Genomic DNA, 16779 nt, shown 5'->3' with positions numbered 1-16779 from the left:
AACTCTGTTGATCGATACAATATAATGAGATCGATGCTCATGTTTCAGTTTCCCTCTTGTCCGACTGTACTGAAGAGATAATTTTGTATACTTTGTTTATTTAAAAGAACAAAACAGAACAGAAAGAAGTTCAATGAAAGGAGAGGTTTAGCTTTATATTTGTATTCTATTTTCTGAACACTGAAAAATAATTTATTTTCATTTGTTCTCGGGGAATAATTTAGTGTTGTTTCTGGACAAAAACTTTTATTGTGATAATAAAGCATTTTGTATTTATTTAGAAAGTTTCCCAGATTCTGTTTTAGATTTCATCTGATTAATAATCCAAAGGCAAGTCACAAAAACTATTTAAATTCATGAAAATTCATTCAGTATCGGCGATACTGGACCGATAGTTTCCTTTTATCGGATCGATACCAAATCTAGCGGTATCGCACACTACTACTGGTAGACGTAGATGCCGTAAAGCGACGAAACCGTCGTCAACTAAGCAGTCGTGTTGTAGCTACAATCTAGCTGAATAAGTTTTAATACTCGAATTCAGACATTCTTCTGTGGTGATAATTTGCTAAAGTTTCATCCGTTATTGAATTTACACCGCTAATTTTGTATACTTTTAACCAACGTTTGCTAGCCCACAGTATGGATGTTTTACGGCCACCCCTTCTAAACATAAATGGGAGAATATACCGTAGAAATATAATTAAAGAAGAACATTATGAGGAAGAAGAAGAGTTCTCTTACATGGGAACAACAGGTGAGTCAAGAACTGTCACAATAATAATAATAATAGCTGGAATATACATCTGCATTGAGCCACTGACACAGTTGTCAGGCTGTAGCAATGTTGGCTAATAAAATACATTTGTTTGCTTCTAGAGAGTGATGAGCTTGCAGATGAGGAAACCTGTGACACGCAGTTCATTGAACAAACTGATAAAGGATACCGCTGTGCAATTGATGTGCCAAGTGTTCTTTACAAGTGGGTCATCTGCACATTTGGTTTTAAATTGGGTTCAGTTTCCCAGCAGCATAATTAAAGTGTGTCTGTTTTTCTTGTTTTTTTTTTGTCTGTCCTGCAGATATATCATAGGCAAAAAAGGAGAAACACGTAAGCGCCTGGAGTTTGATACGAAGACATCGATTAACATCCCAAAGCAAGGGGTGGAAGGACAGATTGGTGGGTGCTGAGGTTCAAATATCGCCACAATAAAGCTGACGAGGGTGCAGAAGTTTGTCCCTTCACTTTCCTCTTTTGTGTTTTACAGTCATCACAGGTTCCAGCAAAGCGGCAGTTTCATCTGCACTCACGCGAGTCGAAGTCCTTGTCGAGAGTTTCCGGAAGAAGCAGCCCTTCACGCACTTCCTGTCGTTCCCCCTGAACGATTCGAAAATCCAAGAAGGATTCCTCAAATTTAAAGATGAGGTGTTGCAGCAGTGTGCGCAGGTACAGCGAGGGGTTTGTGGTGTTGCGTTGCATCGTAAATGAATTCTGTACTCACAATTTGTCCTTGTCTCACGTGTAGGATCACGGAGTAGAGGGAAGCATCTTTCAGAATCCTGCAAAGCTTCACCTGACCGTCGGCACCATGGCTCTACTGAATGACATGGAAGTGAGAAAAGCATGTGAACACCTCCAAGAGTGTCAGAACTTCATCAGGTAGGGGCCAAGCGTGATTTTAACTTAATTTAGATGAATACAAAACAAAACTTGGTGATACACGTGAGATTTGTGCTTTTCTTATCGTTAACAAAGCCTATGAAATGCAGCAACAAAGTGATCTATAACCTACGAATCTGTGCTGTGTACTAGGACTGTTGCGGTAAACCAGGTATTGACGGTGTGCACATATGATGATGACATTGTGTAATACAGTGTGTGTTTTACATCTGCTTTCGTTCCGTTCATTCATCTCCCGTAAGAAAGAAAACGACATAAGTTAAAGATGCATTTCCTGGACATTGGGATTATTATTTACATTTTTGTTGATACTATGATAATATCGTTATTGTGTCAGAAGTGAAAATGTGACATTATGACAGCCCTACTGTGTACCCTCGATTTTGTCCCAATTCATTAATACACAGGACGAGATGTTACACTCCCTTGTGCCATGATCTAAGGCAAAACTCCCTCAGAAGCCGGGTCCAACTGGACAACCAACCAGCAGCCCAGTGGTCAGCTACTAACTATGTCAGAAACGAGATACAATTAGCCTAGCCACAGAAATAAAAAAAAAAAAAAACACCAGCTAATTAGCCTAGACACCACCAGTAGGTAATAGAGATGATGGGAATGCAACTACACTCAGACCAATGACCCACGCAGGCCATGACAAAAAACATTGCTTCAGTTAAAATATACAAGTAAATACAAGTTGTCTCATAGCAACTGCAAGAAAGAAAAGACACAGATAACAAGGAGGATATTTAGTTTATTTACATATGCTAATTTAGCGAAATGCAGGTATGACACAGGGATTTAATTTATTTTGCATGAAAACACCAACTGAGTCTGTTTAAAAAAGGCTGTTGGTGAAATGTTCTGACTGTCACGTCAGATTAAGGTTAATGCTTGAATAAGTGACTGAATAGTTTTAATAGGACACTGTTGTGGATACTCAGCTAAAGCTACATATTTTGACTTCTTCTCAGTCTTTATTTCATGTTTGTACATAAAAGCACTGTAGAGTCTGTTAAAATAATAATTAATTAATTAAAATGCAGCTAATTGAGCATAAAAGGGAATAGTTCCCGCTCTAGCATCGCCACTTGCTTGACGTTTTGCTTTATTATTACATTTGTTTGTATGTGTTTTCATACTGTGATATTTTATTCTACCATCTCAGGTTCAACCTGCACAATCATTTCATTCAATAAATTTAAGAAGTTGAAAATTTTCTTCACGGCTTGTTCTTAAGGTGTGATGGTGGGTCCCGAAGCCGGACCTGTTGAGAACCACTGGTATAAAAGATAATGAGAATCTTTGTCTGTTGCTCCGTGGTCCAGTTGTGATGCTCACAGGAGTCAGTTCTTCTGACAACTTCCTGTCAGAATCGAATTTAACTTTTTCACTTGTTCACCTGTTAGTTTGTACCACACATTAGTGATATTCGATACCACCAATTTCCTTTCTGATCCGATATTGAGTTAAATTCAGACTGATACTGGCGATACTGATCCGATACCGATACTTTGTGTAAATACACCGTAATGTGTCTGGTAAACCTTAAAAAAAATAGTGTGTTTCAAATCATAGCTTCATAAAGAATACAAGACATCAGAGTAATTCAGAGTGAAAGATCTGGTATCGAGAGTATCGATATTTCAGTATCGATCTGCACGTCACCACCACGCATGAATCAGTGAACCCATGATCCAGTTAATCGCTTTTTCTTTCCTTGGGCCACTTTTGATAAGAGTGACCACATACTGAGCAAATACAGCCTGGGAACACCCCACCAGAGCTGCAGTTTTGGAAATGCCTTGACCCACTCATCCAGCCATCGCAAACTGATTCCTGTTAAAGTTGCACAAACCCTTCCAGTCGGGCCATTTTTTCCCCACTTTCAACGCGTCACCTTCAAGGACGAAATGTTGCTCACTTATTGCTTAATACACCGTGTTCGTGTTGCACTGCTGCAGTGACCTGCTTTTGTGTCGCCTCTCATCAGGGACATCACTGAGGGAAAACCTCTGCCCCTGGAGGTGACGGGCGTAGAGTACATGAACGATGACCCGGCCATGGTGGACGTGCTGTACGCCAAAGTCAACGCGAAAGACCGCTCCGACAAGTGTGTGCATACACCACTCATTAAATGTGGGTTTTAAACTGTGAAAATCCGACCCCTGGCTATTTCATGAGTTATTTCCACACGTCAGGTTGCAGGTGATTGCGGACCGGCTGGTGGAGCATTTTGTCTCCGCGGGGCTCATGGTCAGAGAGTGGGACAGAGTGAAGCTGCACGGCACCGTGATGAACACTCTTTTCAGAAAGGACTCCACGGGTAAAGACATTACGTTACATTCTGGCACGAAACCAAGGAAGTTATTGACCTGCTGGTATCGTAGTGGTAGCAGCTGCTGCCGTCAACCTATTTCCCAATGTCCCCTCATTATCTTTCTGGCTTGGGCCGGAGCTGCAGTGACGACAAAGCCTGGTCTGGAACAATTACAACAACAAATTTGTGCTGAGAGGAATCAGGGAGGTATTTCTGTGTTTGGCCACAGCCGTGTTTACGTGCACCAAAGCAGGCGTGTTTTCCAAGTACGCTGACAAAGGCTTCATTCACTTTGGACGTGGATCAAGTCCAGCAGCAGTTCTCAAATTTGCACCGGGCCTGACCAAGCGAGGGGCCATACCGCGCGCTCACCGTGTTTACCGCCGTGCGGACAAGCTCTTTTTATAATTCAGCGTGTTCCCTCCTACTCGGCTCCCGTTCCAAAAAAACAATTTACCAACTATATGGCCTCGGTTCTGTCGCACAACAGCTGTAGCTCGTAAACATGTTGATTTCAATCTCCGAGATAACTTATCTGTATTTTTCTCTTCCATGTTACATGTCTTTTACACTCCTGCCTTTTTGCAGGTGAAGACGGGGGCGGAGCAGGAAGACAAACAAGCGAAAGAGAGGCTTTTGATGCCAGAAACATACTGAAGGTTAGAGGAAATTTACTCCAGATGAATGTGTAGCTCACATGAGATTTTTTCTTTTAGAATATACATGCTGCAGCTAAAATATTAGACTGGAGACCTCTTCACTTTCATTATTCTAATGACCTAAAAAAGTATAATATTCTTGATCTAGACGGCAAATCTTTATGGAAGTGTTAAATGCCCTTGTCAAAACAAGGACGTCTTTATGGTCTTAATCTTTTTACACAGTATATTGCTAATAAGTTGTTATGTAGTTCAGAATCAGAAAATACTTTATTGCCAAGTATATTTGTAACTTCAAGGAATTTGCCTTGGTCCTTGTTGCATAAAAAAACATTAAAAATATTAAATAATATGTACAAAACATGTGGGGGTTGAACAATTTGATCCAGTCCTTAAACGAAGGAGGATCTTTATTTAAACCATCTCCTTGTAAACGCTTTCTCACCAGAGAAGGAGAATGTTGTGCATATATTTCTTCTCTTTCACACTGTCTGATCTTAACCCCAGATATAAGGCCTCAACCTTTGTGTGGGATCACTGTTCCCATGTGACGTTTTTTCCACATATTTTTTCACCTTAGTTTGTTCCCAGTATTTTGTAATGACTGTGCAGTTCAGGCCAGAACACAATGGACATGAGTCGCCCTGTTACTGCTACAGGAGCTTCAGTCATCTTTGGTAGTAGTTTTCCACTCCAAGAAAGAGATGTTGTACTTTTCCATTGTTGTGAAATCATTTTTTTCCCACGTCTCAAGCTGCATCTCTTTCTCCCATTTCTCTTATATATATATATATATATATATATATATATGTCCTCCTTCTACCTCTTGTAACACTATAAGTCTTCAACAGACACATATATATATATTTTAATTTCCCCCCACATATTTTCTTTAAATACACATTAACATGAATCTAACTCTCTATATTTTAGTAATGTTATATATGATATTTATAATATCTAACATAGCACACATTTTCTATGCACTGTCAAAAAACCCTGAATCTTACACGTGCAGCCTAAAACGTGGAGATATTTTAAAACTGAAATATATAAAGAATCTTAATTAGTCAGTGTTGCACCATACCACTGATGCAACGCCCTACGTGCTCCGTTCACTCCGGTTTCCAGCTGTGAATGACATTTCCACATTTCCATATTTTGAGTCAGATGAGAGCTTGCCAACGAACGGCTCTTTAAATAGAGAGATTTCAGTCCATGGGTGAAACGGTACACAAGCACGCACAGAGCATAATCAGGCTAATTATGGAGCCATCAACTGCTTCAATGGGTGTTTTGATTTCAGGCCTGGACTAAACGATTACGTCTCCCAGATTAGCCGGGGAATAAACCTCTTGATCTCCTTAGGTCACGGAATTCGGGTTTTTAAATCCCAAACATGTTTATTTATGACTTTTATCTTCTCCAGGCCGGGGCAACTAGTAGGAAGGGAAACACTTGGATTCATTCTGGTTGATAATGAACCTGTTCTGTGAATGTTTAACTATAATGGGCCCTTAACAATTTGCCCCAGTTCTGTTGAAGTGTCCCAGTAGGTCAACACCTGGACCTTGTCACCGAAGCAACACATACATGTTTTGTCACATTGTGTTACATGGTAAATGGTAAATGTTGCAATGATTAATCAAAAAAAAAAAAAAGGATTAGATTAAACTTCATTGTCGTTGCTTATAGCCGAGGTACACACTCAATTAAATGCAGTTTTGGCTTCTAACTAGAAGTGAAAATAGCAAAAAAATTAAAAAAGTGCCAAATTAACTCATGAATAATTTTGTTTGCACTTTTTTTACAATATGAAAAGCTATATACACCCATCAGCCATAACATTAAAACCACTGACAGGAGAAGTAGATAAGATTTAAACCATCTCGTGACAATTTAATGTTCTGCTGGGAAGATTTTGGACCTGGCATTTGTGTCGATGTCCGCCCACCTAGACCAGACCCACCTAGACCCCATAGCAATGACACTCCTTGATGACAGCAGGATGCAGCCTGACACAGACACACACAAAAAAAAAAAAAACATGAAAAACAGCACAAGGTGTTGACCTGATCCCAAACTGATCAAGTATCCGTGGGATGATCCACAGAGGCCCCTCCCCTCAACCCATAGGACCCAAAGACACAACTGCTTTAGAGGCACAAGGGAGGAAGGTGGTCATAATGTTATGCCTGATTGGTGTAATGTATGAGCCGCTCTTCAACGTCAAGTTCTGGGTACAACTGTTGAGAGAACTGTAGATCATTATAGGTGCTTAATTGATAACAACCCCCCCTTTTACAGTAACACATAGAAATTATAATAATTATTCACACATTAAGTTCATCCTTTAATCAGAAATACAAGGACACATCTGAATTAAAAGTGGGAAGAGTTGAATGACTGTTTTTTTTTGTTTTTTTTTTTAAAAAGGTATTCAAGTTGATCTTTTAGGTTTTGTTTTGAGTGACGTCTGAACTGCCACTTCAGACCAAATTGACACTTGAGATAAAACGGCTCCGAAATTCACCTTCATCTCCTCCTCCCGTGGCAGAGAAGCTCTTTGTCGGAATAACAATGTTGTTGTCGGCCTCTTGAAAATGACACGAAGGTGCCTAGCAGATGCTCTTTGGCACGTTACTATGGTAACGGCATGTCCGTGGCTGACAGCTTCCTTTCTCTGTACTGTGTTAGCCAGTAAGGTCGACTTTTTGTTTTTGTTTTTTGTTTTTTTAGCACCGTGCCGACTTTTACATTGTTGTTTAGAAGGTGCGTTGAAGACAAATGGCCTAAAGCGATATCGACATTTTTTGCTTTATCGTATTTATTTCTGTTGCAGAAATTTGGTGCCTATTCTTTTGGGGAGTTTGAGCTGAACACGGTCCTGTTGTCCCAGAGATATTCTGCAGATTGCACTGGATACTACACCTCTGCTGGGAGCATCAACTTCTCCTGAGCCTCAGCTCACTCTGAGGTAGGATACGTTTCGTTTATTTATTTATTAATGTATGTCCAGTAGGTGGCAGCATAGTTTAAAAAAAAATAAATGTAAATGTCTCCTATATTCACTGCCTTTCTAAACCCCTTAGGAACATTTAATATGAAAAAATAACAGAAATAAGTGAGAGTGCTGAATTTCAGTCGAAAGTTTCCTGGAAAGATGAAACATGCCTTCAAAAATTATTTCTGTGACGCTCTAGGTCGGTCAGATTTCTTTTTTTTTTAGTCTTCTGACAGTTTAATTTCCTTCGGGGAGTCAAACAGCATCAAAGTAAATTACAAAATGCATTTAATGGGATAGGCAATCAAAAGAATAATAAAAAAAAAAGATTTTTACATTGAAAGATTTGATGGCTGCTGCTGTGCTCATAAATACCTTTGTCCTGATCTAGAAAATAGAACCGGTTTACTCTAAAAACCTCAGAGATTAGATGCTGAGAGCGGAAAGATTTTATTTTGGGTGGGAATCACAGTCTATTCATTTGCGAGGAGCTGATCTCCTAGAGGAGGAGGAGGAGGAGGAGGAGGAGGAGGCGGCGGACATAATTAACTTTACGTCATGTTAAAATCAGCATCACATAAACACTACCGGTTAAAACACCCCAATATTTCTTTCTCTTTTTATTGAAACCTATGCTGTTTAACGTTTTAAATGTCTGAAATCAAAGCTGAGGCCTAATGTACAGCTGAAGTTAAAAAATAATAATTATCAATATATTATTCTAAACTTCGGACATGGTTGTGACTTTCTTTCTTTCATAAATGGAAATCAAATATATGCAGGAAGCTTTGCTTTCACTCTTCTGTCCAGTTCATCACAAACCAGCTCCATTAGGTTAAAGTCTAGAGACTGGGCCACAGTCCGCTCCATGTTTTCAAGCTTTCCATCTTGTTTTTTTTTTTTTTTATCCTGAGGTAGTTCTGCTAGAGCTCAGACTAAAGTTTTTGGGTCATTATCTTGCTGTAGGATGAAGCTCTGACCAACTATACCAGAGGAAACTGATGCTGTTCTAAAAAAAAAAATAAAAAATGACATTTTGTCTAATACGTTTACTCAGATAGTGTTCAGCGCCATGTAATTTGATTTATTACCTTCATTAATGCTAATTTAGCTCAAATATACTGCATTTAATTGCATGACATTTACATTTTGCGGGCCGTGCTTCTGTGATTATCTTAATTAACGGTTTTGGAAATAGGACATTTGCGTGTAAAAGGGAGTCTCTCACTCAGGTAGAGCATCCTGTGTTTTGGGGTGTTTTAAAAAAGCATCTTTCTCCAACTGAGCGACACATCTCATAAATGTTCGGGGGCGCTTAATAATTTAAGGAGCCTTTCCTGCCCCCTCACCTGTCGGCCGGACGTGAAGTGTCTCCAGCCACGGTGAGCCGCTCCGTTTTTCCATCGAATGAGGCCTCTGCTCGGAGTTTGCGCGACTTAAACGTTACACGATTCAGCAAACGCGAAGTTCACAGCCCTGACAAATCTTCCTCTGAGCTCCGGTAGCCGCCGGAGGACTCTGGCTGCGCTTCACGCTGCTCCGGCCTCATCCTCGCGCCGCTGGACATCGTGGGCCAAGTCTTACACCATTTCCTTTCATCTCGCTGCCTCATGAATGCGTTAATGCATCACTGACATGATTTATTACACCAGCCTGGAGTTTTTTCTTTTTTTTTCTCTCAACCCCCCTCCCATCTTTTTTTTTTTTTTTTTTTTTTATTTAGTGCCCTTCCCACGGGAGACCACAGCCTTGTTCCTACTCCCGTCTGTCGAGTGCGTCACTGAATACAGACATCGGACACACGGCCTGGTCACTTCTTGGTGCCGTCAGAGCTGACTGTTCCCTCTGCTCGGCATGCAGCAGCCACACGGCCAAAAAGTTACACTGATGAAATCTGAGGGAGCTTTTTTTTTTGCGCCATCCAACCTTTCCATCTCATTTTATTCATGTTCCTCTCTCCCTGTTATCCTCCAGCTTTTGTCCACAGGCGCCATTAGACAGGGACATGCAAATGCTGTTCCTGGAAAACAGACGTCCACGCTTTGAAATGTTAGCGGGCCCGCTTGTTAGTGGGTCAGCATCACAAATCCGGCGTAGCGCCGCTCTCAAGGTAATAGATGCAGCGAGGAGGTCTGGGAATTGCCCCGGCTTACCGCGTTAAGAGAGGCAGACTATTTGCGGTTTAATTAAATTCATAGAGACCGTGCCGTCGTTGTTTAGTTTGGCAGGGACATGATTAAGGATGTGGTGCGCAGGTGTCCTCGGTAATGATCGCGCCGAGAACACATGAAGGAACATAAGTCATCCGCTGACATGGACGCTAAAGACAGATTCAGTTTGTCAAGAGACTATATGTTTATTTAAGTGGCCATATGTCTGCATCTATCGGGGACGTACTGGATCAGGGCTGTTGCGCACAGTTAGTTTTCAGCATTTGTGAGTCATTTTGTGAGAACTTTCCATCTTATATCAATAAAACAGGTCTGTTTATACCAGTACGGTATTTTTCTTTTTCTTTTTTTAACTCAAATTATATTTCTTTTTTTCAACAACAGATACAATTATCTTCCTTTCCAGCTGTATTAAAAAATAAAATAAAATAAAATATTAAGTGCCCACTCCAAGACACACAAGCAGAGAGGAAACAAACCGCTACGACAAACAGACAAACACAAAGATGAGTCATCAGAAAACAAAGAAATGACTGCAAATAGCAGCAAAAGAGAGACGGGGTAGGAAAAACAAACAAACGAGCTTCACTGCATTAACTAAAAAAGGATTTTTGGAGCTTTAACGTTTATGTAATTTGCTCCATTTGATAAACATCCCATACTTTTTGTATCCATACATTATAAGCAGTTTTGCCACAGTTACCTTGAAAAAGTTATCTGATTACTCCCTTAAAAAGTAACTTAGTTAGTGATTACATGATTTTAAAAGTAACTGAGTTAGATTACAAGGTACTTTATTAGTTACATTCCACAGCTGCCTTCAATTTTGCCCAACTTACTGTTTTGGCTCCAAAAGACTTTAAGTGACTTGTCGTGATGTCACTCCACAAGACAGCAACTTGGAAAAGCAACTAATCTTGTTACTGGTTTGGAAATATTCAATGTTGTTGATGTTCGGTTACTCGTTACTGGAAACAAATAGGTCAAATTAGAGGCTTTTAAGTTTTTAAGTGACTTGTCGCATACGAGACGTCACTCCACAAGACAGCAGACGATTTCACCTCCTTACAGTTTGTGCACCATGCTATAAAGTGATTTCTTTTCTTTTGTTTTTTTACATGGAAGTCAATGGAAACTGATTCGCTTTTGGAGACAGCCTCAAGTGGCCACTCAAGGAACTGCAGCTTGTCTTTTCCTCTAGATAAATGCCTCAAATGCTTATTGCTTCCTCTCTACACTTGGACACAACTACTTACTACACTCTGACAAGTTTAAAAACCCCGGCGCCCGTTTATTTTACTGCCAATTTTTATACGCTGCAGCTGAGCCGAGACATCAGCAGCAGCTCCTTTAAGTCCTGCAAGCTCGGAGTTGGAGCTGCCTCCGAGGCTTGTTCTTACACTATGCTGAAAGCTCAGCAGGTAATCACTGCTGACTGGGAGCAGCATCCCACAAGCCTGCTGCTGTTTTGGAAATGCTCCAACTCAGTTTGGCCACAACAAGTTGGCTCCTGTCAAAGTTGCTCAGGTCTATACTCTTCCACTTCCCCCCTCTACGTGAAAAAAAAAAAAAAAATAATGACTAGAAAAACCATTTAACGTCTCACACATGCCAGACATTGACATGCTACGAGATAATCAGCTCTATTCGCTTCATCTGTGAGCGGTCATTATATTTTGACTCGTCCGTGACTTTGGTAAAAAAAAAAAAACGGATTTCATGACAAAATCATGTTGCTATGCGTGTCTGCGTGGGCGAGCTTGCATTCGTACTGCTCGGCACACCGGCTTCATTTATTTATTTATTTATCTTTTCCCGTCTCCGCCACATCTCTCACCCTAATTAGTCATCTCTGTGCTTCCTGCCGAGCCTGATAAATGAGGGGCCCCCGTGCGTGTTTGTGTTGTCGCCGATCTATTTCCTCTTTGGATCCCCGTTTCTGAAGATCTTACGAGACGGAGGAGCTGGATTTTAATTAAAATGTTAGGACACTTTAGTTGCCTGTGCAGGCGTGCGTGCGTGCGCTTGTTTACATGCACTGATGCGTCCAATAGGCTTAGAAGGGGTGTTAGACTACGCCCACTGAAAGCGTGCCTTTGCAAAGTAAATCCAACTGATGAAGAAGAAAAAGATGAAGAAGAAGAAAAAAAAAAAGACCTATTTTCCAATCCATTTAGTCTTTTCCCCCTGTGTTAAAAGTGTAGAAAGGGAAAGTTATTTCGCAAGACGTGAAAGCAGATGAGCACCGAACCTTTCGGTAATGAGAATTCATATCATGTTTGGGAACGTAAGTCTTGCGTTATCTCGGCCGCGTATTGTTTAGGCCTTCACTCCATTTGCATATTTAATTTCACTTTTCAAAGTAGACCTTTTTTTTCTTCTTTTTTTTCATGCAAATGCCGTTTGAAATGGGCTTTGCTTGATCAACGTTGGTCTCTTTTTGGCCCCGGTTTTAGAGGGTTTTGATATTCAGAACGGCGCCACGCTATTTTTCAGAGTGTAATTACAAATTAAGCTTTCTTTCGGGGCGGATGGCATTAAACATGGCAAAATAGATGGTGTCTGACGGACGTGACCTTTTTAAAACAGCAGATCTGCTTGATTTGCATACTCGGACTAAGTAATAACATGCATGAAACCGATTAAGTGCCTAATTACTTTTTAAGGTCAACGTAGGTTTTACTCAAGTGTACCTTAAAGCTCGCATGCGGACGAGGCTCATTTAACACGGCACTGTATACAGTTTTAAAGGCAGGTGTAATTAATTGATGGAAGACGGATCATTTGTCAACAGGAGGAGCTAATGGTGCTACTGTATAGATGTGAAACAAACACACAAAGAAACCTGGAGAAACACGACAACCCGGCTTTTGTAAATTGCTCCCGTAAGTTGGGTTGTGACTCTCCAGTTGAATGTCACCACCATTTGAGTCTTGCACTAATCACGCCGTCACTAACGGACGAGGAGGCAGGCGATTCCTGCAGCAGCAGCAGCAGCAGCAGCTCTTTGTCATTCACGGGGCCGAGTCTGGAAGCCGCCTGCAGCTGTCCACGTCTGTTTACTGCTGGAGGCGTTCGCTCAGGGAGGGGAGGCACAAAAACCGAGTGTGTTTGAACAGCGAGAGGTGATTCAGAGCTGCTGTTTACTTTATGTACACTTTAAACAAGAAGAGCGTCAGGTTAGGAAGGAAGCAAGGAATTCGTATTGACAGGTCGCTTTATTGATCGTTGTGTGAAATATGAAAATGTGCAGGAAAAACGTTTTGCAAAACTCTCGGAGACGTCCTCGAAGGGGTTGTGACGTAAACCAGAAAAGCAGTGAACTGTTTAGAAGTATATTTTAATTTAATTCAGTTTTGACTTCAGTCAAATTTCTGCAGCAGAACACCTGTAAAGACAAACGCCTCAGAGAGACTTAGATAGGTGCAATAATGTGGAAGTTGTTAAGGCTCATTTAAAGTACTGCAGGACAGACGGCGTAACTTTTGCACGTAGCCTACGCCAGCGCTCAGAGGGGAAGTTTGCCGACTAGCAATGTGTAAATCCATCACAGGAGTTGAAACAAAACCTAAGGAGGAGGTTGAGGAATGTATTGTGGACGCTGTCAAACCAAAAGCCAAATTTTCATTTTTATTTTTAGACTTCAGGCCCATTTAAAGTACTGTGGGGCATAGACGGTATAACCTACGCACGTAGCCTATGCCGATGCGATACTTCCGATACCAGGTCAACCTGATTTTCAAATCAAAATATTGATTCTTTCGATACTTCAGTCATTTGTGTGTCATTATCAGGAACACAGTGGAAGGTAACTAAACCAGTTATTGTGTGGCAACACAACAAACTTTGTGAAACACCTCAGGTTAAACCCCAGGTATTAATAATGAATCAGTGGTATCAAACATCACTGTCAGCACCCAAACGCTGGTCGACGCTGGGTCTTTTTTTTTTTTACCAGTCACGTTAATATTTGTTTCCACTTCCTGCTTCATTTTTCAACAATGGCGACTGAAAATTTTGCTGAAGACGAGTCACACAAATGTTTGTAACTCTGAACCTCCTCAGTTAACCATTCCTCAATGTCCATCTTTATTGATCTCAAACAATAAATTCAAAAATTGCGGAGATGGAGAAACGGACGGGAAACACTGCTACCAAGCAGAACAATCGCATTATTGAAAGTGAAGAAACTAAAATGAACCTGACTGGGAAAAAAGACACAGCGCCGCCTAGTGTTTTTGTGGCGTTGTTACACAGACTGACCAGGCGTGGGCTACGTACGTAGGTTATGCGTCTGTATAACTGGTGTAGTTTAAAGTAAAGTAATACCAGGCTGATGATGATCAGTAGACAACTCACGTCTCTCCTGGTCAACTTCAGAACCAAAGATGCAAGATGCTCATCCTGTCATCAGTCAGGATTCATTTGCACGCTCTCTCAGATCAGAAGCCATACATCTTCTAAAAATCCTCACCCTCTCGTATCATTTAAATTATTTATAATGCATTTGTCCTGACGTGTGAAATCCAGACTGATGGGATTAGTCATTTATACTGTAGTGGCTGGTATGAGCCTCATAATGTGGACTAAAAATAACTCATCTCCTGAGACTGAGCGTGTCAAGAGTTCCCAATATTAGCCGGATTCGCTGTATTGTGTACATTTAATTGAAAAAGGGCGCCGCGCTCTCCTTCCGCCCCTGCTGCTACCGCTGCAGCCGCCTGCAGTGCAAAACATCAGCTTCAGTACTTGCCAAGCGAAGGCAAACTGCCGTCACACTGCTCTCAACTAACTTTGCACTTTTAATAGCTGTGTGACCCAGTTTGAATCCTATTGAATTAAATCTATATACATTTATAGCAGCTCCACTTACAGCTGTAAGTCGCTTGAGATTACTTTTTAAATGCCTCCCCATGTGTGTTTTTTTTTCTTTTCTTTTTTCCTCCACCTGCAAAATAACCTCTTTCGATGGGATGTCCTATCCAGGATCTTGCTTTCAGGCTGTGCTGTGTTCTCCTCATGCATTCATAACAGCCTTTAGGAGCCTTTAAAAGGACGTACCGGCTGTGCAAATAACCATCTGTTGTGGCGTTTGTAAGAAATTGGTTTTACCGTGTGATTATTTTCCTGTTTTTGTCCTTTAAGCCCCTCTTTTTTTTTTTTTATCGATTCAAAACTTAACATAAATGCACATGCGCGTGTTTCAGTCAGTTCAGTGCCAACGGTTAAAGTCTCTCCTTTCCAACATCTTTCACCTTTCTCTGACATTTTATGGATTGTTAATCAAAGAGTAATCAGCATGCTAATTGGAGATTAATAAAATGATAATTAGGTGCAGCCCCGGGGTGCATTAGCATAAAATATTGATCACTGATTATGTGTTGCAGGTCTTTGATGAACACGGCAGCGGGGTGGAAGGTGTTCACCGACGAAGAAGCTCTCCACTGACAGATTTGAGCATGAATGGATTTGAAGTGAAAGCGTCTTTTTTTTTTCTTTTTTGACATGCATCACCTCAGCATTCAGCTTCAATTCGTCTGGAATAAAGGGACGTGTAACGCATCCACCCACGGACGTTTGCAATTAATGGCTGTGTACCAGGAATTCCTGCGGCGCCACCTTACAGACTTGTTGCATCATGTGACAATATGTACAGCTGTGATAAGCAGGGGGGGCGTGTGTTGTGCATCCTGAGCAGTTTCTAAAACAGGGGGAAAAAAGAGGGATGTGTTGTTTACATTTGCGTACACGGCCAACGTTTCCTGATAAGAAAGCCTTTTTAATTTTTGCTGCACGTCTTGTCTGATGTTATTCAAATGAAGCTTTCCCCTCCTCTGCTCCTTTTGTGTAAACTGATTATGCTTACTGAAGGATAGATAAGCTTTATCAACAGCTGTGTACTGAGGAAAAGGAGCAACCGATGGCATCAGTTAATCCCTTTACAATTAAAGGCACTCTTCCGGAACATAACTCTGATATGTAGATGTTAGTGCGGGAGCTGCTCTCATGTTTAAAATGTGCGAGGCTGCGTCAAGGTTTGGCCAAAGGAGCTCATTCATCCAGAGTTTGCTATTGAAAAATTGTGAAAATTCAAGGGACTCTTTAAAGAAAACATGAGAAAAATCATTGTGGACACCTTGAAAATCTGATAAAATGATGCTGCAGGCTGGTTTATTTTGCTGGAATTTCATTATAACAACTCAGAATAGTAGCTCCTGGAAAAGTCTGAGGTGCAACCTGATGCCGTTGAATGGACTGAAAGTGTACGTTTACATGCACGTGAAAAAAGCAAATTATTGCCTTAATCCAACTTTAACTGGATAATTTAAGTGCACGTGAACACGACTAAAATCTGATTAAGACACCCAGATAATGCAATTGGAAATTGATTTTCTCTGGTATGTATACGCCTTAATTGGACTTTTAACTGGATAACGTGTGCGCATGTTCCACAACCGCTGCGGAAGAAGAAGGCAAACAGAGCCGGTAGAAGAACCACCTGAGGGATAGTGCATATCGTAAGTAGTGCACACGTTACGTACAAGATTAAAATTATTATCCATCTGGTTGTTGTTTGAAATGCCGGTCTGCTGCATGAACGACTCTTCTTTATTATATAACGTAAAAGGTCGACCAGACCAGAAAGGGGGCCGTATTAACATGGTATTAACCCACTGATAAGACACATATCGCCACCTGGTGGAAGAAGGGGACATGTTCCTGTCAGATTTTGTCCATTGTCAAATTTGAAGCATAGCTCGATTAAGCTGTGCATGTAAACGCCCTGGTATCAGTTCCTTCATCGTCATCATGAGGCCTGAGCATCAGGACCCTGATCACCCTGTACCAGCGTAGGGTCTGACAATGGGTCCAAGGATTCTTCAGACCCTTTCATGTTGTTCACATGCGATCTAGGCGAACTTGGTCTCAACCTGGTAACTGGT

The 16779-nt window shown here is 41.0% G+C and overlaps 1 protein-coding gene across 2 annotated transcripts; it reads left to right on the top strand.

The window, feature by feature from the left end:
* The first annotated feature begins 455 nt into the window (after window positions 1–455).
* Window positions 456–16419, top strand: ascc1 (activating signal cointegrator 1 complex subunit 1). 2 transcript variants are annotated; one of them, XM_047609383.1, is made up of 10 exons: window positions 456–757; window positions 880–982; window positions 1083–1180; window positions 1269–1447; window positions 1527–1660; window positions 3675–3794; window positions 3883–4007; window positions 4590–4660; window positions 7503–7637; window positions 10961–10980. In XM_047609383.1, the coding sequence occupies exons 1-9, from the start codon at window positions 643–645 to the stop codon at window positions 7617–7619; spliced, it is 1062 nt and encodes a 353-aa protein (XP_047465339.1). In that variant the 5' UTR covers window positions 456–642; the 3' UTR covers window positions 7620–7637; window positions 10961–10980. The 2 variants fall into 2 exon arrangements, with proteins under 2 accessions (XP_047465339.1, XP_047465338.1); XM_047609382.1 differs by lacking the exon at window positions 10961–10980 and adding an exon at window positions 15223–16419 and having other exon boundaries at window positions 457–757.
* The last annotated feature ends 360 nt before the right edge of the window (window positions 16420–16779 follow it).

This window comes from Mugil cephalus, chromosome 16 (genome assembly GCF_022458985.1).
Source record: "Mugil cephalus isolate CIBA_MC_2020 chromosome 16, CIBA_Mcephalus_1.1, whole genome shotgun sequence".
NCBI classification, from domain to species: domain Eukaryota; kingdom Metazoa; phylum Chordata; class Actinopteri; order Mugiliformes; family Mugilidae; genus Mugil; species Mugil cephalus.
This window is presented reverse-complemented; position numbering and strand designations above follow the sequence as displayed.